The sequence below is a fragment of the Acipenser ruthenus genome, chromosome 32, assembly GCF_902713425.1.
Source record: "Acipenser ruthenus chromosome 32, fAciRut3.2 maternal haplotype, whole genome shotgun sequence".
Lineage (NCBI taxonomy): Eukaryota > Metazoa > Chordata > Actinopteri > Acipenseriformes > Acipenseridae > Acipenser > Acipenser ruthenus.
Genome location: NC_081220.1, coordinates 1,565,001 through 1,586,698, shown reverse-complemented (window position 1 = coordinate 1,586,698; position 21,698 = coordinate 1,565,001). Strand labels below are relative to the sequence as shown.

The 21,698-nt window shown below is 40.4% G+C and overlaps 2 protein-coding genes and 9 non-coding genes across 11 annotated transcripts; 4 read left to right on the top strand and 7 right to left on the bottom strand.

Annotated features, from left to right (window-relative positions):
- Positions 1 to 624: 624 nt before the first annotated feature.
- Positions 625 to 2,162, bottom strand: LOC131703199 (zona pellucida sperm-binding protein 2-like). The gene is made up of 6 exons (XM_059006169.1): positions 2,077 to 2,162; positions 1,807 to 1,996; positions 1,577 to 1,718; positions 1,224 to 1,317; positions 1,028 to 1,132; positions 625 to 935 (listed from the first exon to the last, which is right to left on the bottom strand). Exons 1-6 carry the CDS (start codon positions 2,090 to 2,092, stop codon positions 826 to 828), a joined length of 657 nt encoding a protein of 218 aa, XP_058862152.1. The 5' UTR covers positions 2,093 to 2,162; the 3' UTR covers positions 625 to 825.
- Positions 2,163 to 3,489: 1,327 nt separating this feature from the next.
- Positions 3,490 to 7,256, bottom strand: LOC131703198 (uncharacterized). The gene is made up of 13 exons (XM_059006168.1): positions 7,167 to 7,256; positions 7,027 to 7,085; positions 6,844 to 6,936; positions 6,297 to 6,424; positions 6,073 to 6,219; positions 5,884 to 5,964; positions 5,046 to 5,216; positions 4,839 to 4,935; positions 4,533 to 4,743; positions 4,307 to 4,457; positions 4,004 to 4,212; positions 3,769 to 3,886; positions 3,490 to 3,684 (listed from the first exon to the last, which is right to left on the bottom strand). The coding sequence occupies exons 1-10, from the start codon at positions 7,190 to 7,192 to the stop codon at positions 4,430 to 4,432; spliced, it is 1,041 nt and encodes a 346-aa protein (XP_058862151.1). The 5' UTR covers positions 7,193 to 7,256; the 3' UTR covers positions 3,490 to 3,684; positions 3,769 to 3,886; positions 4,004 to 4,212; positions 4,307 to 4,429.
- Positions 7,257 to 8,418: 1,162 nt separating this feature from the next.
- trnam-cau (transfer RNA methionine (anticodon CAU)) lies at positions 8,419 to 8,490 on the top strand. Its single transcript has one exon. It is a non-coding gene; the product is annotated as a tRNA-Met (tRNA).
- A 3,295-nt stretch (positions 8,491 to 11,785) lies between these two features.
- On the bottom strand, positions 11,786 to 11,857 carry trnae-uuc (transfer RNA glutamic acid (anticodon UUC)). Its single transcript has one exon. It is a non-coding gene; the product is annotated as a tRNA-Glu (tRNA).
- A 952-nt stretch (positions 11,858 to 12,809) lies between these two features.
- On the bottom strand, positions 12,810 to 12,881 carry trnae-uuc (transfer RNA glutamic acid (anticodon UUC)). The gene has a single exon. It is a non-coding gene; the product is annotated as a tRNA-Glu (tRNA).
- Positions 12,882 to 13,219: 338 nt separating this feature from the next.
- Positions 13,220 to 13,292, bottom strand: trnak-cuu (transfer RNA lysine (anticodon CUU)). The gene has a single exon. It is a non-coding gene; the product is annotated as a tRNA-Lys (tRNA).
- A 1,132-nt stretch (positions 13,293 to 14,424) lies between these two features.
- Positions 14,425 to 14,497, top strand: trnak-cuu (transfer RNA lysine (anticodon CUU)). Its single transcript has one exon. It is a non-coding gene; the product is annotated as a tRNA-Lys (tRNA).
- Positions 14,498 to 15,170: 673 nt separating this feature from the next.
- On the bottom strand, positions 15,171 to 15,244 carry trnan-guu (transfer RNA asparagine (anticodon GUU)). The gene has a single exon. It is a non-coding gene; the product is annotated as a tRNA-Asn (tRNA).
- A 2,829-nt stretch (positions 15,245 to 18,073) lies between these two features.
- trnaf-gaa (transfer RNA phenylalanine (anticodon GAA)) lies at positions 18,074 to 18,146 on the top strand. Its single transcript has one exon. It is a non-coding gene; the product is annotated as a tRNA-Phe (tRNA).
- A 135-nt stretch (positions 18,147 to 18,281) lies between these two features.
- trnan-guu (transfer RNA asparagine (anticodon GUU)) lies at positions 18,282 to 18,355 on the bottom strand. The gene has a single exon. It is a non-coding gene; the product is annotated as a tRNA-Asn (tRNA).
- A 414-nt stretch (positions 18,356 to 18,769) lies between these two features.
- Positions 18,770 to 18,842, top strand: trnak-cuu (transfer RNA lysine (anticodon CUU)). The gene has a single exon. It is a non-coding gene; the product is annotated as a tRNA-Lys (tRNA).
- Positions 18,843 to 21,698: the final 2,856 nt, after the last annotated feature.

Below are 21,698 nucleotides of genomic sequence, written 5' to 3'. Positions count from 1 at the left end.
CACAAGGGGTTGCCAGCGGGTGTAGTGAATTGAGCTCTAATAACTCAGCCCTCTTTCTCATATTTCTACATGTATTTTATATAGTCCTCCTGTTTTACCGAACAGCTCAAAGAGTGGAACTTCTGGTTCGGACTGGTGCGCGGACCTAAGGATTCCCCGCATCAGGTGTACCGGTTTCTTACGGAACGTGTTTCGTAAAATGAGTTTATCCAGTAACAGACTATATAAACCACACTGAAAACAAACATGAAGAGAACATGTTGCCAAGTAGTAGTTTGTTTAACCAATTCCTCATAAAATAAAACTGTTTTACACACAGTATTAAAAACTAAACTAATACTTTACTTGGAGCACTCACTAGGGAACACTTCCAGTAAAAGACATACAAACCACAGTGAACAAAATGAAAACTTGCATTCATACCAGAAACAAACTGCCCATATAAATCTAAACACTTTGATGCTATAACATGATATATATAGAGAATTTCACCCTAAAAACTTTGCATACTGAAGGTAGCATATCAAAAGCAAGAAGGAATATAAAAATAGGGTTACAGCTCCATGGAGGAGGAGGAGGAGGAGGAAAGTCTTTGCCCCTGGATTCACAATGAATTAATGAAGAGTCCTTGAGTAACACACCATATTGAGAATGGCCTGATCAGGAAACAAGCAAAGCATTCAATGCAGTAAGAGGAGAGAATCCCATTAACATGGCCATTCTGACACACACCAATATATTATATATGTAGAATTAGTCAAGCACCCACCAAAAGAGAAAAGAAAATAAACCAAAAACAGCCTTTACAAGCAAGATTTTTATTTATCAATACACACTTTTGGGCGTTTTCCAAAAATATACAACTCCAGCTACAAAGACAACCACTGAACACACACCCATTGCAGCTCCCAGAAGGGACCGCACATTGAAGTGGCCTGCAAGAGAAGAAAGAAATAGTTAGTGGAATATAAAGAGATAGTTACATATTTTACTTGAACTGCAATTGTATTCACATCATGCATATTACCGCTTCTAGGCATTAAGTGAAGGGATCTATCTCTCTTCAGCTCAATTGGGCCAGAAGACACAAATGCCTTTACTGCACCACCATCCATCCCTTCAGCACTGCGACCTACAGGAGGAATTAGGAGGAGTCCATCAAAACAAATGGACAAAAATGCATGCAAAATGTCCCCCCTCCCCCAAACAGACAGAGCTCTTACCAAGCCTCTGTTTCCCTGGAATGCACCGTCTGCTACAGAGGCTGTCTGATGGCCGGTTTGAATCACATATCACAACACTGCAGTGGAAGTAGATCTGAAAGACAGTACACCTTGTCAAGTAAAACTAGCATCAATAGCTCAGGCAGGACCATCAAATGAGGATTAATGAATTGGAAAAAAAAAAAAAAAAAACCACACATATTGCATCATAGCAAGTGTTTCTTGCAAATGTGCAGTTATATGTTTTCATTCCAACTCACTACAGATTTGAGCACAGTGACCATTTGCTGCTTGCAAAGCAATCCAAGCCATGCATTGTGGTACAAGATCCCCATCCCAACACTCCACTTTACCTGTCCTTTCAGTGCATCCCGGCCGCTTGTGAAGGAAAACATTTTCACTTCAAACCTCTTCAGGTGGGATGGGAACAGCACTCTTGCATTGCTGGAGACTGGGTGAAAGATGGTCAAGTACTCATCTGCAGAGTTCTCACAGCTAGAAAGAGAAAGTAGGTCAGGAGCACATCAGCCACAACTCCAATTCCTAGGTTTTTTAGCAGCAATATCATATTCCAGCATCTTACCTGTCCACAACAACATCCCACTTGGGAGAGCTATTCCTGTCAGCAGAATAGGTTGCCCAGCAGTTCTCCAAAAACAATTCAGCCTGTGGATCCCTGCTGTACAGGAGCTCTACCTCAAAATACAAGGGTCTTCGCAAGTACTTCACAACAGGGTAATCCTGAGCTCCATAGAAGTCATTGTAGGTTGAATCTGCAGAGATTCAAGGGAGAATTTTATAGGTGGAAACACGCTACTAGAGCATCTATATTATTTCAATTGCCAAGTCCTACCCAATGCAAGCCGCATGATGACTGCAAGGTCCCCCAAGCCAGGCTGGACTACAGGTGCAGGATTATTCTGGTACAAGAACTGCACTACCTTGGTGTCATTGACCAGATAGTGACAGGCAACTCTCAACCTGGAAAGAGGAGATGGGGTTAGGAGAGTTTCAGGCTGAACCATAAGGATACTCAATTTGATTGCAATCCTTACCGGTAAGATGTGAACAGCACTTCATTCTCATAAGTCAGGAGGTTGTTGTCAAACTGGAAGAGAAATCAAAGGCTCAGGTTGCAATTAACTTTTAGATTTAGTATGGAGCTGCATACCAAGTTGCAGACTAGCTAACATGGTACTCTGGATCATCCCCAGCTGTGTACCACTTTCACAATTTAATAAATCATTGGTAATGAATATTGCAATTTCATAATTGAACACTTTTAGGACCTCATGATTGTTACAGTTAGTATGATTCCACAAGTCTGTCTACAGAAACTGCTAGACTAATATGGTATTGTTTTAGTAACCTCTAGGAGGGCAAACAGCAGTTATTTTGGATTTGTTGCAAATACACAGCTGGTGACTCGAGCTGCAATTGGTATTAACTCATGTATTAGTTTAATCCCGGCCTCACCACGGGATCATCCCCAGTAAGTACGCTCCTTTCAGTTCACAACAATTGACCCAAAAGGTCTCTAGGCAGCACATGCAATGCCAAAACCAATAGTCATGTGTCACAAAACCTTTGTCAACTGGACAAGCAGTTCAATACAAAGGTGGCATTCTTCAGATGTCCACAATTCATGCGAGTAATTCAGCGGATAGAAACACAGGTCACCATGGCTCCCCAGACTGATCCAGGGGTGTTGTGGCCACCTTGTCAAGATGTTGAACCTCCTCAAAAAATGGTTTTAAATGTGGTCAATACTAACCCTTCTAGTTGTGCCACAGGAGTTGACATTGAAGTAGAAAACCGCATTGATAGTATCAGACTGAAGAGGCCGGCAACTCTGATCCCTTAGAGTTAGTTGACTTGGAGACAAGCTGGGGACAGATTCCACTTTCACAGCAAGAGCTGCCATAGTTCCATTGGTGAAGCAATCTGAAACACAGCATTTGGAGCCAGGTTAAGGAAACAGATTATAGCTTCAATACCACTTCATGCAACCTTCTGCCAATCTCAAAAGCAGCTATTCTAAAGAATGCTTGGTCTGCAGGAGAGTTACCAATCATCTTTGTAGGGAAACTGCAGGACAGAGAGAAGTCAGCCACCACAACCATGGTCCCAATACCCTTCAAGGTCAAGTCAAGTCTGCTTCTGATGCCTGAAGAACTGATAACCTACAGGGACAATACATCAGGTCAGTAATGTGTTGAACCCAAAACAAACTAAACTCATTTTAAAGTTCCATCACTTACTTCATATGTGGCATCAACTGAATTGTATGGCACAGTCATCCAGAAATTGGTAGAGTTGGCATTATACTTGTACAGGGCAAGCAGACTTCCACCAAGTTCTCTTGAGCCTACAAAAGGAATCCAGTTGCGACCCATGTTGCCATATGTTACCATGGTATAGAACGCAGCACCATCACAGTAGCCAGTTACTGTAGGTGGAACTGCAAGAGGAAGAGCAGTTGTCAGGGCAATGGACTGGATTGGTTAGAAAAAGGTAGTTGTAGACCAAATAGTCAGGCACTTACTGATGTCTTTGAGAATGGCTTCGACTACAGCAGGATGAGTAAAGGGTGTATTCTCTGGCACTATATTCAGCAAGTAGGTCAGGGGCAGAATGTATGTTCTGGTGTCTGGAGGAGTTACCTGAAAGAAGAGCAATTTTTTGTAGGATTAAACCCAAAGTCAGACAGCAAGCAACACATCCACAGGAAGCAAGTGTTTTCAAAGGGCAATTGGATGGTTGAACAGGTGGGATGTTACCTTTTGCTTCACATTGGGGTCCTCAAATGGCACCTGGAGAGTGTAGGTCTTGGATCCATTGGGAAAGACATGCTCCTGGACATTATAACCTTTTAGGTTGGCTTCTGGCACAGTTAACGTCTCTGGTCCAACTATAATTTTGACCAGCTCCACATCAGGCAGGAATGTCCCCAGGGTCACATTGAACACTCTGGCTTTAGGAACAGTGTCTGAAATTAAAGCATGCAGTTAAAATGAAGGATATGAAGTGGAGCACTGCAACAAATCCCTTTGATTTACTGCATGTGGACAAGTTCTACATACTGTTTGTGACAACTGGTGGCCGAGGCATGAAAGGAGTGGTTATTGGATGAAGTACTGCGTACTTGGTCTTCTCAGGCCCATCTTGCCAGGTATGCTCCAGCATTGGTTCAATAGAGTAAGAGATCACATAGGTGTTGTCCAATACATGGCTCTGAAAGCACAGAAGCATCTTAGGAAGCAAGCTTTAAAATGAGAAGGATTTAGAAGATGTTGAACTTCTACATACCTTGTAATATCCACCATCAGAATTTTCACAGCGATTAGCTGGGGACCGACATCCAGTTTATAATCTCTACTATGCATCATTGCAGGGTCAAGCTTGCGGCCATCAACTCCCATTTGAACATCAAGGGTAGTAATTTGTGGTGTCGGAACAAGAGGAGGTAGAACACGGGGAACATTCCATGTAATCATCTGTTCTGTGAAGGCTGTTCCATCTGACAGAAAGGAACACCATAGACTTGGTATAGAAAATTTATACATAAACCTAGAACAGTTCTTGAGCACTGTTGCCCTCCATAAGCTTACTCACCAGTAGGACATGTAACTGCAGTGTCCACCATCATGACCATCCATCTTTGCTTATAAAAGGTGGTTGATCTTAGCACAGCCATTGGTACAGTTTGGATCTGTTAGAGGGGAGGGGGGGGGACTTTTACTAAAATAAAAAGCAAGACTAAATCTACCTTCATAGCCTGGATATACTGTACTAGACAACAATGAAGCCTAGACTACTTACCACCTGAGGCTGGCTTTCTGTGGAGTTATATGCAGCTCTAACCAGAATTCGAGTTGGTGTAGTGTTTATGCCATAGCCATTTGTCATGGCCTGAGCAACAGTCATGGTTGTCTTTCTATTTCCTGGGAGATGGAACACAATTTTCCAGATGCTGTTGTCAGCAGCAGTTGCCTAACAGAAGAAAATCTCGTTAGATTAGGGAGTTTGAACACAAAGCATCCTCAGTCTAAAGGATTTGTCATAACAGATGTCATGTTTAATAAACAGGAACTAAAACTGAAAGTTGAAAGTTAATGACACATAACTGAAACCGTTCTAGGTTCAGCAGGCATCCAAGGGAACAGAGAAAATCCTCCAATACAACTGCGTACGAAAGCCTATGTGAAAGCATGTTGCATGTTCCGATACAGGCAGAGTTTACAGCCATTCATTTGTACTGGACCTGAATACATCAGTGTACCAAACTTTAGGACAACACCTAAATTACTCCTACGCAGCAGTCTTCAAAAAGGTAAATCAGGACACATTTATCATGAAGGATTTATAGCCCTGCACATATGAAGCCACTACCTCAGTGGTTGAAATACAAGGCTTACACCAACAAGAAAGGGTTAACTTCTCCACAATCAATTTATACGAAAGCAAATCACAGATTACATGAATGCAAAGCCAATGCCTTAAATGTCACACAATTCGTATATGGCCACCCTCTTGGGAGACAGGTTAAAGTTAAGGGGCCGTTAGATTTTGTTTCCTCTAGATGAGACAGTAGAGTAGACCTCAATAGGCAAGACCAAGGGGACATGAATGAAGCAAATGCAAAGTCACATGATTCTACCTCTGGGTACGCAAGGGACCAATCAGGATCATCTTGAACAAAGTTTGGCTCAATAAGTGGCACACCTCTTCTCACAGAAACCTAAAGAGAATTCACATTAGTCATGAGTGAAGCACTTCTGTAGTGACAATTAAATACCCACACAACAAGTTAAACTGAACAGCATTATCACATCCTGACAGCCCTTACCTCCATGTAGTTTCTTTCACACAGAATCTCCCTCTCCGCCCATGGAGAATAGCGGCATGTCATGCACTGAACATAGGAGGAAGCTGAAGTCATAGCACTGTTTGAGAAGACACTGATTTGTACTGTCAGCTTGTAGGTCTCATCATTCTGGAAACAAAGGCTAAAGTTAGTCCCAGCATGTCACCATTAGAAACAAGTTCACAAGAAATAAAATGATGACTCACTGTGTTCTGAGCAAAGCAGCTCACCACAGAAGCAAGGAACTTGGCATTTCCCAAGAAGTCAACAGTTAAGCTATATCCACACTGTGCAGCCAGTCTTGGAGAGAGGGACACAAGCACCCCCTTATTGTCTATGGAAAGAAATTCAGTCGGCCTTTTAAGAAACTGTACACGTGATCAAGCAAGGTAGAGATATCAAAGTGAACACCCCCACCGCCCCGTCCCATCTACTTATTGAAGTTGTCATAACTATTTATATTAGTAGAATTATGCGCTCGTTCAGAACAGAAAGTAGAGTAAATGATGTCTATTTCTACACACTTGCAGTCAACAAATCTGACTAAGGTTGTAGCAGCACAGGTCTATTTGGTGTGATCAGCAACATGCTTTTAAAGTTAACAAGAGACTTTCATACCCTGCATCTTACAAAAACAAAGCCTGGTTGCTGCCATACAGCGCAGGAGTACTCTGTACTTAATTCACGTTATTACATTACGAGTCAACAGGCTTTGTACATCAATCTTTCCATTCAAGAAAAATGATCACTCACCAATCACATTGATGCGAAAATACTTTCCAACAAAAGACTTATCCAACATCATCATCATCATAACACTCCCTTGACATTCTGTCCTCACCGAGCCTGCAGAAGACAACGATACTTGAAAACACACAACCGGCAAATAAACAGGAAACTGAAAGGACTGCTCTGCTGAAGCGACCGTTATCGTACCTAGAGGGGGGTTCTGCGTCCAAACTTCAGTGACTAACACTGCCAACAGCAATGTTATTCTGCATTGGAAAAAAAAGACGCTAGTGAGAAACACACAATAAAATGAACGTTTCTAAAGTAGAGAAAAGATCAACAATTACCCAAATCTAAGACAACACGACATCATTAAATCCAAAGCAGCCCCAACCGTGAACTTCTTTCTCCGTTATAAAGAAATAACAATAAAAACAAAACCGTCAGTAGCTGAGTTTGGTGTTCCTTAGAGCGCAATGGGTTTATAAAGAGGTTCAGGTGCTAATGGGAGCTGATTAGCTGCAATTGATGCGCGCACCTCTTTCATATTAGTCCTCTGATTGTCAGTCAGTACGTTAATTAAAATAAATAATAATAATAATAATAATAATAATAATAATAATAATAATAATAATAATAATAATAATAATAATAATAATAACCCATTTAGAAGATTGTACTTTGAATTTAAGTTTGGCAGAAGTACGTGCGGATCAAACTGGACTGTCACCGACAAGGATCATCAGCGATCATCTGAACTAACTGGTTGAATAGACAGCACATGTATGAGGGGGGTGTGTTCTGTACAGCTGTACATTTGATTAAAGTTTGTCGCGGAGTTTTAAACGTTTCCATGGCAACTGCTGTAGGATGAAGTTGCCCGGAGCCGCGGACACCAGATCAGATTGGATCGCATTGCCTGAAAATTCGATGTTTGATTGACGTGGTCAGTTGGCCAATAGAAAATGAGCGCGCTTTTGAGAGCAAGTCGAGTTGCGAATGAGAGGACAGGTAAGTTAGCAGTAGTATCGATAAAAAAATTAAAAAACAACGACTTGACCTAACAATGCTTGTACATATCTTGCTACGCTAGCCGCCCCCCAGATAAGTTGAAGTAGTAACGTTAGCTAACTTATGTTAGCAGCTAGCTAGTGTTATCTAGCCAGCTAGCAAGCACCACCGGTACCTAGCTAATGTAGTCAACTGGGTAACGTTAGCTAACGTTACATTGAATAATATCCCAAATAACGAGCATGATTAGTAGCATCAGTGTTGCTCTTCCTTTTTATCCAGGCGAGTTTGTTCGTTAAAGTTAGATAACGTCACCCCGTTTATTACATTTACATTTTAGTCATTTAGCAGACGATCTTATCCAGAGCGATTTACAGTGCAAAACATTACATTTATATGAGAGAGAGAGAGAGAGAGAGAGAGAGAGAGACAGAGAGAGAGAGAGAGAGAGAGAGATGTAGTTGCATACTTTGCATACCGTATCTCTGATTTGTAACGTTTCCATGGTTCGCCCCTGCCACTGCCGTCTGGTTAAAACGATTTCAGTTTTTTTTCTGCTGTTTGGTAATTCAGTCATGAGGCAGCTGTAGCAGAGTGGCGCAGCGGAAGCGTGCTGGGCCCATAACCCAGAGGTCGATGGATCGAACCCATCCTCTGCTAGCTTGTTTTTCTTCTGTTTGCAAAGTAGGTTTTCTAAAATATTAACTGAAGGCAAGACTTTGTGTTATTACATTTCAGTTTAGTGTGTGTATTTCGTAAATGTTGAAGTGTAGAAACGGCAGGTACGCAGCTTATCTGCCTCTACCCATAGAGGACCCATACATTTTTTTTAAAAAAAATCTGAACACAAGGTGTGTTTATGTAATCTGATACGTTACATCTAGACTTAACTGTTAAATTGTGCTTCTCGGAAGACATACGCTGGAGGGCGCACTGCAGTTTTCAGTCTGGGGAATATTACAGATTAGGAGACTGCTTTAAAATACACAAGTATGGCGGGCGTCTCTGTTACAAAGAATTGTCACACTTTGTATTTATCTCCATAATGCGTTGGGACTAAATACGCAGATACGTTAAAACTATTTGGAGAATGCGGGCATCGATCCCGCTACTTCTCGCATGCTAAGCGAGCGCTCTACCATTTGAGCTAATTCCCCTTGAATTGTGCCAGTGATTCTCATAGGCTACATCGCAGCTTGATACGAGCAATTCAGATTTATATATATATATATATATATGCATCAACACTGTGTTGTGGCTCGAGCTTGTTTGACGAGGCAGGCAATGCAAAAATGCCAAAACTTGCTGTGTTAAGCACCACTTTTGATATTGATTTTTGTTTTGCCATGTTATCACACTGCTACTAAGGGCCGGCCCTTTTAAATGTTAGCGTTTAGATGTAATTCAGAGGATGGCGTAGAGGGCTCTCTCGCTCTTTGCGCTGCTTTTTTCTTCTCCTTTATCCTTTTCTTTAGCCTGTCTTTCCTTCCCTCCGTGGCGTCCTGCCCGGTAGCGTCCGCGATCTCTTCCGGGTGGAAGCTGATCCCAGTTCAGCCTCATTTAGTATTTCCAGCCAATCACACAATGCAGCGCTCGTCTCGTCAATTATTAGAGCATGGCCAGCGCTGCTCCACGTATGTTATTGGCTGCCCCTCCTGTCTATCTCTCTCTTTTTCTACTTTAACCCAGCACTATTTCCGCTTCCTTGTCTGTTTGTTTTTTGTTCGTTTCTTTCACTGCAGTTCATTTCTCTGCTCAGCGCTCGCAAGATAGTATCTGCTATTTTCCTACCTGCTCAGTCTGCGCCGTTCAAAGCGCAGCGTCATTCTCAGCTTGCTCTGCGTTTTCATCAGAAAGACTGTTCCGACGTCACCGCTGCACTGCAACTCTTTCACACCGGCGCCTCACAGACCATGGTTACCACGGCAACGCCTCATCGAGTGGCTCCTGGGAGTGGTAAGTTGCCATGGCGACCAGGCAGCTTTAACAGGCAATGCGAGCCTGTGCCTCACTACTGCAATCTTGTGGCTCCTGCTGCTGCGCTTTTGCAACATGAGAGCTTCAACTCGCCGAATTGTGAAATCTAAATACTGCAGGCTCCTCTTCTAGACCTACGTTAACTTACTTATATCATCACTAACTGTTCTAGAGCAAATGTTTTATACATAGACAAGGATTTTAATCGCATTAACAAAATATATGCTACCCTGCTTCACTGGACAATAGTTTCAATTCCAATCGCAACCTCTAGATGGCAGCATAACACCACAAACTACATAATTTAAGCTGATTTGCTATTGCTGCGAATCTCGCACACTCTAAACTTTCTATCAATTCCTGCAGTTCGTTGTCATTCCAAGGGATTCTCAGTCCCCTCCTGCCTCAACCTCTTTTGCTTCATATATTAACTTGAATTTTTGAAATCCAAACCCCTCCCGTTTAGGATCTGGTCATGAAGCCATGCTTATCAGCTTTCTGAGATGTTAAGAATCCACCGTCACATTAATTTTCCAGCTTCCCTGCATCAGGTCATTCCTGCAACCTTCTTGTTCCCGGATTTGCACTTCCTCATTTGCCCCCAACTTCATCAAGGCACTTAATACAACTTTCAAAGTCCATTTCATTCAATTTGAGCTTCCAGGCACATATGGAAACTATGTCCTATGATTATCAACATTTCAGTCAAGCGTCCTCCAACACCGCAATAGACAATACACTCTTAGACTGCTCCTGATCAAATCAATAGGTTTTGCAGCAGCCTCCGAGCAACACATTCCCATCCTCTCAGGTTCTGCAGCGGCCTCAGATCTACGCATTCTTCATCTCTGACCAAAGGCAAGCCCATCTCCAACATCATCTAAAAACGCCTTAACTCTCAAATACCAATTTCCACTGCATTCAGCAGCTCTCTGCTCTCTACAGCAAGCCACTGCACACTACTGACAGCATTCCATCGTTTACTCCCTCAGATCTCTGCCCGTTCAGCAGATCTTGCCTCTACTGTTAATATCCCCTCATTACAACAAATCTCGGCACTCTCTTCAGATCTGCTCACTATTGCAGCATACAAAGTGGCTTTAGTTTACTGTTCAAATCTGGAACTGCTCTCTTCTAGAGCTTCCAACGCTCCAGCTTTCCTCCAATACCTGGATCTAAAATATATATATATATATATACACGGAGAGCTTGACTTCCTCAGCAATTTAGTCATATGTCCGCTCATCCTCTCAGATACTACAAGCTTTAATACATTTTACGAGACTGGAAAACTGTTTGATTTATGAATTATGAGTCTCACTCCCCGGCTGTCCGGGTCAGCCTCTTGTCTCAACCACTGCCGCCGGCCTGAGGGGACCCCCGGCCACATCCTATTCTTCTGCTGCTTATGCGCTAAGCCTTCCAGGCCTCAACCTTGCTGTCCAATCTCCTCTCTTCCATTTCAGCCCCCTCATGCAGTAGGCCGTGCCTCCACCTACCGAGCGGGCCCCGAGGGGGGGGGGGTTTCTCTGTTTTCGTCTCTCCTAAACGGACCCGAGACACTTTTCCTAAGCTCTCCACGCCGCCCAGCTGCCAGCTTAGCTGCCTGAGGATGCTGCACTGAGTTGCGAAGGATCTGTCCTTTTGTTCTCTTCGTCCCCTTCCTGTCTCTTGCTCCACTAAACGCCCGGGAGCGAGAGGATGCTGCCTGACCTGTCGGGAGCGAGTGTCAGATTGTTGTATGTTATGTGTCTAAACTTTGCTCTTTCTCTATCACTTTTACGTCACCCCTCTCAAGCCCTCGTAGGCAACCAGTGAAATGCGAGGTGATGTGAATAGAGTCAAATACATTGCATCATTCTGTGTATATATATATATATATATATATAATTTCAAGTAACTGTAGCTTTATTATCATAATGAAAACACATTACACCCATGCCCACAGTTCTGTAACAAAATGACAATAACAAAGACGTTCCCATACCGGGAGTCGAACCCGGGCCGCCTGGGTGAAAACCAGGAATACTAACCGCTAGACCATATGGGAAGCTGAGTACCAAAATCATAGACATGCAAAAGTAGCTAGTATATAGTACAATGATTGGTAAAAAACCACGAAAACTGATATTTCATTACAAACACGTTACAAATTAAAGCAAACTTCAAGCCATTTATATTTATTCTCAATTAACACAAACTCTTCAATTGCTAAAAAATATAAAAAATCTCCCTTTGTGCTTCTCGGAAGGCATACGATGGAAACCAAAAACACACAATTCTTTGGAAAGACAAAGTCCTTGCATCTGGCATCTTAGACCAGTCGGCCATCCTGACAAGCTGTATTTACTTAAATATAAATTTAATATAAATAAAGGAATCATTTATTTGGTAGAAATAAATGATTAAAAAATGCATAGAGGAATTAATACATTTAGAAATAAATATTTTTAAATAAATAAATGTAGAAATGAATACATGTTTATATTATAAATGTATAAATAAATTAATAAATAGCAAGCTAGAAAACTACATCATATTAATTGATTTGGCATCTTATTTGAGAAAATACTGAACGACAGAACCAAAGATAATCCACTGGACGTCACCAGAAACAGCTTTGATGACACAAAGTCGTATGATACGAACCCTAAGAATTTTATTCCAGATTCATTGTCGCTTAGAAACAACTGCAGCCTCCCTGCCTCAATACAAATAATACCAAATGAAACATCGAATTCCATGTATTTAAAAATGAATGGTCTCATCCATCTGGAACGATTGGTTCTGCATTTATACAGTATCAACCTTAATCTGAGTTGAGAGGCACCCAACCTGTGGAGGATTTTAAATGTGAGGGGATGTGAATAGAGTCAAACACATTTGCATCATTCTGTATATATATATATATATATATTTCAAGTAACTGTAGCTTTATTATCATAATGAAAACACATTACACATGACCACAGTTCTGTAACAAAATGACAATAACAAAGACGTTCCCATACCGGGTGTTGAACCCGGGCCGCCTGGGTGAAAACCAGGAATCCTAACCGCTAGACCATATGGGAAGCTGATTTGCAAAATTATTTTTTATTGACAATGTAGTCTGCCATTTGCAAATTAAAAAAAAAAAATTAGCAAATATTTCGACGAGGTATGTTTTCAATTTCTTCAAAAAGTAGATACGCACATACCAACTGTTGCTCCATGAATGATGTAATGACAAGTGTAAAAAAAGAAACGGATTGAAGCCAACCCAAAAAATAATGCACGCATTTTACAATAGCAACTGCTATTTGACAATGACCAATAAGTAATTTTGTTGCAATACTGTATACAATGTGAACAGAATCAGACATTGCTCCGTTGCCTCGAATAAACATCTACAATTTGTATTTAAAAAGGACGCCCAACGTGGGGCTTGAACCCACGACCCTGAGATTAAGAGTCTCATGCTCTACCGACTGAGCTAGCCAGGCTGACTGGTGGCAGTTTCTTTCACTAAACAACTGAGCTATGAATTTGTCGTCTGAGAAAATAAAAACAAAAGATTCCAAATATAATCCACTTGCTTGTTACATTTTAAAAAATTGTTTTAAACGTTACAATGTAAATGTTGACCCAGTAGCTACCATTAAATGTTTCAACCTCAGTGACTTTCTTTGATGCGCTATTAATTTTAGGCAACTTGCATTTATTTATTTTTTTTTCATTAAACTTGTACTTTTTATATAGGTATATAAATGACAATTGCTGTGGATAAACGCATCAGCCAAATCAATTAATATGACATGTAGTTTACTAGCTTGCTATTTATTAATTTATTTATACATTTATAATATAAACATGTATTCATTTCTACATTTATTTATTTAAAAATATTTATTTCTAAATGTATTTATTCCTCTATGCATTTATTTAAATCATTTATTTATTTCTACCAAATAAATAATTCCTTTATTTATTTTTAATTAAACGAGGAACTACAATTTATCACAGATTTAGACAAGGAAGCTACATGCCACTCTTGTGTGCAATTCCATTCTTTGGTATCTACCCTAACAAACAGAAAACTAGAAATTTTCACAGGAAATCGAAGCTGGTCAGGCTTGGATGTAAGCTTAAAAAACGAAGGCATTTCAACAACTGCAGAGTGGCGCAGCGGGCTAAGGTCGTGTGCTGTGGCCACGTGTTATGTGTTTTCATTATGATAATAAAGCTACAGTTAATTGATATACATATATATTTACAGAATGATGCAAATGTATTTGACTCTATTCACATCCCCTCACATTTAAAATCCTCCACAGGTTGGGTGCCTCTCAAATCAGATTAAGGTTGATACTGTATAAATGCAGAACCAATCTTTCCAGATGGATGAGACCATTCATTTTTCAATACATGAAATTCGATTTTTGTATTGGTATTATTTGTATTGAGGCAGGGAGGCTGCAGTTGTTTCTAAGCGACAATGAATCTGGTATAAAATTCTTAGGGTTCGTGTCATACGACTTTGTGTCATCAAAGCTGTTTCTGGTGACGTGCAGTGGATTATATTTGGAATCTTTTGTTCTGTCGTTCAGTATTTTCTCAAATAAGACGACAAATTTAGCCCGGCTAGCTCAGTCGGTAGAGCATGAGACTCTTAATCTCAGGGTCGTGGGTTCGAGCCCCACGTTGGGTGTCTTTTTTAAATACAAATTGAAGTTGTTTCTTCGAGGCAACGGATCAATGTCTGATTCTGTTCACATTGTATACAGTATTGCAACAAAATTACTTTTTGGTCATTGTCATAGCAATTGCTATTGTAAAATGCGTGCATCGTTTATAGCTATAACGATATTGAAATAAATAATCGTACTTTTTTGGGTTGGCTTCAATCCGTTTCTTTTTTTACAGTTGTCATTACACCTTTCATGGAGCAACTGTTGGTATGTGCGTAATAAACCCAATCGGGCCTTGATACAATAGACAACCCTAGTCTGTGCTGAAATAAATAATGCAGTTTTCTACTGTAACAAACGCAGCTTGTCAGGATTCTGTTATGGTGTTTCCGAGCTGTTGAACGTTTCTCATCACAGGTTTACTGGATTGACAAAAAAGGCGATTGCCAAAAAGAATGCTGTCTCAAAACAGTAGTCTTGTCAAGCCGAAATAGCTCAGTTGGGAGAGTGTTAGGGTGAAGATTTAAAGGTCCCTGGTTCGATTCCGGGTTTCGGCAAATAGTAAGACTATTTTTGTTTTGTATTATTTTGAACTAAAAAACAGAGCACATTTTTTTTCTTCAGTGTAATTGGAAGAAATAACAATTTATCGGAGTGCCATTTTCTAATGTGATTAAGAAATGCAAAAAGCATCGTCCCTGGGTGGGCTTGAACCACCAACCTTTCGGTTAACAGCCAAACGCGCTAACCGATTGCGCCACAGAGACCAACCTGTTAAACCACAAAGGCAAACGGGAGGGATTAGCAAGGCTAGATGCTGCAGAACGTGATCGAGGGAGCAGTATAAGCTAATGAACCGAAGTCAAATGCCTTTGTTGAAACTATCAGATTTGTACAAAGCAAGCACACGTGGGAAATATAAATACAATATCCTGTCTGCCAACATTCATAATAATGAATACATCTTTATTTCAGAATACGTAGCTATGTAACGGATCTTTTCAAAACACCCATACACAAAAACAAAACAGATATTTATTTCAACTGAAAAACTAACTTGCTTCATGGCTGCTGCTACAGCACTCGAGCACGTAGTGCCTAGCATGAGCGGACATAGCAGATAACAAGATCTACAAAATATCACGCCAAGAAAAAAAAAAAAAAAGATAATTATGTTCGTTTTAATAACACCATTTCAGCCCAGATGGGATTGTCAGGATGGCCGAGTGTTCTAAGGCGCCAGACTGTAATCTGTCACAAGTGTAATTTAATCTTTAGAATTTTGAATTTAATTATATCCTAATGTAACTATCACTGTTATCTTCTCTGTTATTGAATCGTATTTTGTCATACTTGTACTTGCTAGAACCGAAGTCATTGTATTTATCTTGCTCTTAATTGTATTAATACTTGTACTGTGATTCTAGAAATCTACTTTTGTTTACCAGTGTAAGTCGCCATGGATAAGGGCGTCTGCTAATAAATAAATAAATAAATAAATAATAACAACAACATTCATGGAAGAGTATATTACCTAATAGCATAAGTATTTTAGTCAAATTCTTGAAAATTTGATTTTTAAGGAAGCATGTTTTTAATGTCATGCTTTATTTTTGCATATCTTGGTAGCATAACAGAGACTAATGGGCGAATACCTTCTCCTTCCCACCCAGACAAAAGTCGATGTTCAATCTTGGTAATATCTTGGTAGTTTTGACCAATCATAGCCCGAGTCACTACCAAGAATTAACCAGAAAAGAGCCAATCAGATTTTGCAGAGCTACCAAGAATGAAGCAACCAAGAACTGAACTGAGCAACCAAGAACAGAAAAATTGTACCTTCTTATACTGGATCATGCAAATACACAGGTACAGTGAACTTCTCCATGAGTACGGTGCTATGATTGAGAGGTTGGAGGCTGGCTCTGATCTGTCTATTGAATTGGAGGAAGATATATGGATTTGCTGACACCGAAGGGTTTCAGGATCTAACAGTTCCTACACTGGAGACAGAGAACCTTCCTGCAGCTTTCAGTCCAATTGCTCGTATCAAGCTGCGATGTAGCCTATGAGAATCGCTGGCACAACTCAAGGGGAATTAGCTCAAATGTTAGAGTGCTCCCTTAGCATATGAGAAGTAAAGGGATCGATGCCCACATTCTCCAAATAGTTTTAATGTATCTGCGTATTTAGTCCCAACGCATTATGGAGATAAAAGTGTGACAATTTTTTGTAACAGTTCAGTTTCAATCAAGGAGGCTGTGTGGTCCAGTGGTTAAAGAAACAGGCTTGTAACCAAAAGGTTCCTGGTTCAAATCCCACCTCAGCCACTGACTCATTGTGTGATCCTGAGCAAGTCACTTAACCTCCTTGTGCTCTGTCTTTCGGGTGAGACGTAATTGTAAGTGACTCTGCAGCTGATGTATTGTTCACACACCTGTAAGTCGCCTTGGATAAAGGCGTCTGCTAAATAAACAAATAATAATCAAGTTCCAGTCTCTCTGTCATTAGCTTGCGCTACTCTGTTTGGTCAGGTAAAAAGGGCGTGACCAGAGCGGTATGGGCAATCCCGTTAGGTAGCTTGCATGTCAATCTCTCCTTCTTTTCTATTTATAAACCCAGCACTGCTTCCGCCCTTCGTCTGTGTTTGTTTCTATTCTTTTCATCATTCAGCATTTCTATTTTTCTGCAGGAGCTCCAACGTTAGTCTTTTGTGCTCCATCCAGTCTCCAGCGCAGCTACAGCGCCGTTCAAAGCGCAGCGTCATTCTCAGCTTGCTCTGCGTTTTCATCAGAAAGACTGTTCCGACGTCACCGCTGCACTGCAACTCTTTCACACCGGCGCCTCACGGACCATGGTTACCACGGCAACGCCTCATCTCGTGAACAGTGGGAACAATAGTATTGTGGTTTACTACATAATATCCCACCCATCGTTGGTGTTCAAACAAAGCAGAGTGTTACATTGGGAAAGGGCCGTACCTGTCAGTAAGTATTTTAAATTCATTTGGGAAGGTTTAAGATTGTGAAGAAGTTTAAATATGCTGCGTATTTGCGCATTGGGAACTTTGCATAATGACGTTTTTATTAATGCCACTTTCTTACGGACAGTAGTCAGGGTGATGATACAAGACCGGAGCCAATAAACCTGTTATTTGCTTGTCCTTTCACTACCATATTCTATCGTGCTTGCTCAGAATACGCGTGAATCCTGAAAACATCTTGTTAATATATAAACAAAGCCAGCAGTCACTTTATTGATCACCCTGTGGATTGGAATACAGATGATTGTGTTAAAGATGTTAATAGACTTTCAATGTACACGTTTTAGAGCTAAGCGTTTGTTGAGGCAGTTCAAGCGCTGCACTTTCAGGCAGCCAGTTCCAGTGTTTGCCTTTTGGACTTACTCTGGAAGGAGTACAAAAAAAAAAAAAACATTTGTTGAGAACCGCATTTGGGGGAAAACTTAACAGTTTCGAAAAGCATTTGTAAAGGCATCGGATTCTATTATGGTGTTGCCGAGCTGTTGAACGTTTCTCATTACAGGTTTACTGGATTGCCAAAAAGAATGCTATCTCGAAACATCGGTCTCGTCAAGCCGAAATAGCTCAGTTGGGAGAGCGTTAGACTGAAGATCTAAAGGTCCCTGGTTCGATCCCGGGTTTCGGCAAACAACAAAACGATATTTGTTTTGTATTATTTTGAACTAAAAAAATAGAGCATATTTATTCTTCAGCGTAATTGGATGAAATAACAGCGTATCAGAGTGCCATTTTCTAATGTGCTTAAGAAATGCAAAAAGCATCGTCCCTGGGTGGGCTTGAACCACCAACCTTTCGGTTAACAGCCGAACGCGCTAACCGATTGCGCCACAGAGACCAACCTGTTAAGCTGCCAAAGCATACAGGAGTGATTAGCAAGGCGAGATGCTGCAGAACGTGATCGAGGGAGCAGAACTCGGCAGAACCTGAGATCACATCTAAGATGAAAGCAAGATGGGGCAGGAAAGTCTATGTAATCCTTTATGGCAGCACAGCATATGTCGTTTTGTTAGATAACACCCTGGGAGACAACAGAGCAGTGTGTGTAAATAGCTACAATGGAAACCATATACTTACGACTTAATTTTGATACAGAACTGTGGTCATGTGTAATCTGTTTTCATTATGATAATAAAACTACAGTTCAGTGGATTATATTTGGAATCTTTGGCTGTGTCATTCACTATTTTCTCAAATAAGATGACAAATTAATAGCTCAGTTGGTTACAGTGAAAGAAACGAGCACCAGTCAGCCCGGCTAGCTCAGTCGGTAGAGCATGAGACTCTTAATCTCAGGGTCGTGGGTTCGAGCCCCACGTTGGGCGTCCTTTTTAAATACAAATTGAAGATGTTTCTTCGAGACAACGGAGCAAAGTCTGATTATGTTCACATTGTATACAGTATTGCAACAAAATTACTTATTGGTCATTGTCAAATAGCAATTGCTATTGTAAAATGCATGCATCGTTTATAGCTATAACGATATTGAAATAAATAATCTTACTTTTTTGGGTTGACTTCAATCCGTTTCTTTTTTTTTAAATTGTCATTACATCATTCATGGTGCAACAGTTGGTATGTGCGTAATAAACCCAATCGGGCCTTGATACGAGAACCCTAGTTTGTGCTGAAATAAATAATGCGGTTTTCTACAATAACAAATGCAGCTTGTCAGAATGGCCGAGCAGTCGAAGTTGCCAGACTCAAGGACTCTGTCTTTCTAAAGAATTGTGTGTTCTGGTCTCTGAATGGAGGCGTGGGTTCAAATCCCACTTCTGACAGTTCAATTTTTCTTATTTTTAAAAATAATACATTTCTTTATTTTACTATAAAAGATTGTTTTAAGGAAATCAACAGCTGATACCAAACTCTTGTCAGCACTCAATACCATTTTAATTTCCATTTTAAATCGGACTAAAATAGTGTTCCTAACACAGATTGCATTTTTTTTTGTAAACAGACTACTTGTTAACCTCACTGAAAAATATTTTGTGTCCAAACATGTTATTTAACTTGATTGTTTTAAAATTCCAAATAACATATTACTTTGAAAAACATCTCCGTCGGCCACTGGATCGTGGTCTCAGGCTGGGATGCGGACCATTGAGAACAGTATAAACGATCTGTTACTATAGGTAGCTTACAGGAGAAATGCCCTCGTTTAACATGCTAGGATGATCGACTTCGGCATTCTCCAACTGCTGTTTACATTTTCTAACACGTTATGAGGAAGGAAAATATTTTGGTGTCCAAACATGTGTTATTTAATTTGATTGTTTTAATATTCCAAATAACATATTACTTTGAAAAAACATATATTTTTTAATACAGTCCTATTTGAGTATTTAAAATATGGTTATATTCAAATGCCAGCAACGGTGTGTTAATTTAACGAAGCGCCTAACGCCGCTCGGAACGTTCGCATTTTTAAATCCTAACGGTCTCTGCTCAGCTGAGTGGAATGTTCACGAGCCGGTTGCCTAGCAGCGTCTCCCCCTCCTTCTCTGCCCCGCCCTCTCGCCCTCTCTCGTTGCTCCAGCTAGGAGTTCAAATTTAGCTTCGTTATATTAGCGCAATTCTTTACAAACTTTTACAAATTAGCTTATTAGGGGCTTCGTGTTTTTAAGATGGTTCAGGTGCAGTCCGGGCAGACTGACTGCAGCATCATTACAGTATACCGCACTGCGCTCGGCTTTGTGTGGCGGCTGATACACAAAATAATGAACGACTGTTTAAATAAATCACATGTATTGCTTTTTAATGCTAAATATGTATCTGGTATTCTAAGTATTATCAACAATTAATAATTCAGCTCTATTCATATTCAGAATGTAATACAGTATTAAAACTATCAAACTGACTGGAAACATGGGACACATTAATTGCGATCGATTCGATACCAATAGGATTACATAAGAGCTGTTGTGTATAGACAATGTCATAAACGCCGAAATGAACACGGACGGTCTTTATTAAGGGCTGACTCGTTTAGATGTTCGAGAGATCTAGGTGTACTGGACAAATCTACTGGATTTTTTCCAAATCGTAAGGGTATCGCCTGTGATAATATATTTAAAACTAAGAAAATGCACAAGCCATACAACGAAAAAAAGAGTACAGTATCTTACAAGTGATTGTGCTTCAACTCATGTCATTTATGTGAGTTCTTGTCCTAGCCATTTGCAATATGATGGCAAAACTACTAGACAGTTACAATTGCGCATTAATGAGCGAGCATAAAAGTTCAATTAGGAGAAAATATATTCATCCACCACTAGCTAGACATTTTGTAGATGCCAAAAATTCCGTTTCAGATCTTAAATTCTGTGGCATACAAACATTTTCAAGATCGCAGTGGTGGTAATGTCACGTGTGTCGAATTTGTTGATTATTATTTTATTCAGTATTATCACTTATGATTTTTGAATTTTAATTGGATTGGTTTTCCTTTTTTGCACAGTTTGTTTATTTGAATTATTGTTTTATTTTTGAGCGTTAGATGCATTTTAATGTGTATTTGTTCACTTAACCATACGTCGTCCACTCTCTGGTCCAGACCTCCTCCTAGGGCTCCTGTCCAGATGCCTGTTTGGGCAGCCCTCTCCATAGGGTGCTGCGCTTCAGCTGAAGGCCTCAGGAGAGATCCTGATATCCTGACTTAAACCACGAACGCAAAGGTTCTTGTCAGTACCTCTTTTCAAATGTCTTCAATCACCAAGTTCCGCAGTCCTCCCAGAGTGAGTCCACGAAAAAAAATAACAAAATGAAACTGACACTGTCCGTGCACAAAAAAACCCCAACCACTCGCTGTCTAATCTCGTCCTCTTTATTTTCGTTTACTTCCCTCGGCTTCTCTCTCTTTCCTATTCCGGTATCTCCTAGTTCCATGCTCCCAGTCTCCTAGTTCCTCACCCTTTTTATTCCTCAAAGCCCTTCTAATTCCAGGTGTGTACAGGTACCTGCAATTGTTTGGGGCGGGACCTGAGGTCTGTGTGCACAGTGCTTGTGATAAACAAAACAAAAAATACTTTAATTACGAACTCCGTTTCACCCGTGCACCAAACGAAATAGACAAATAATAATCAACACAGCAAGAAACACAGTGCAAAGCAAACAGAAAATTATGAAAAGAAAAAAAAACGATCTAAATAAAATATTCACAAAATACGAATTAATACGTG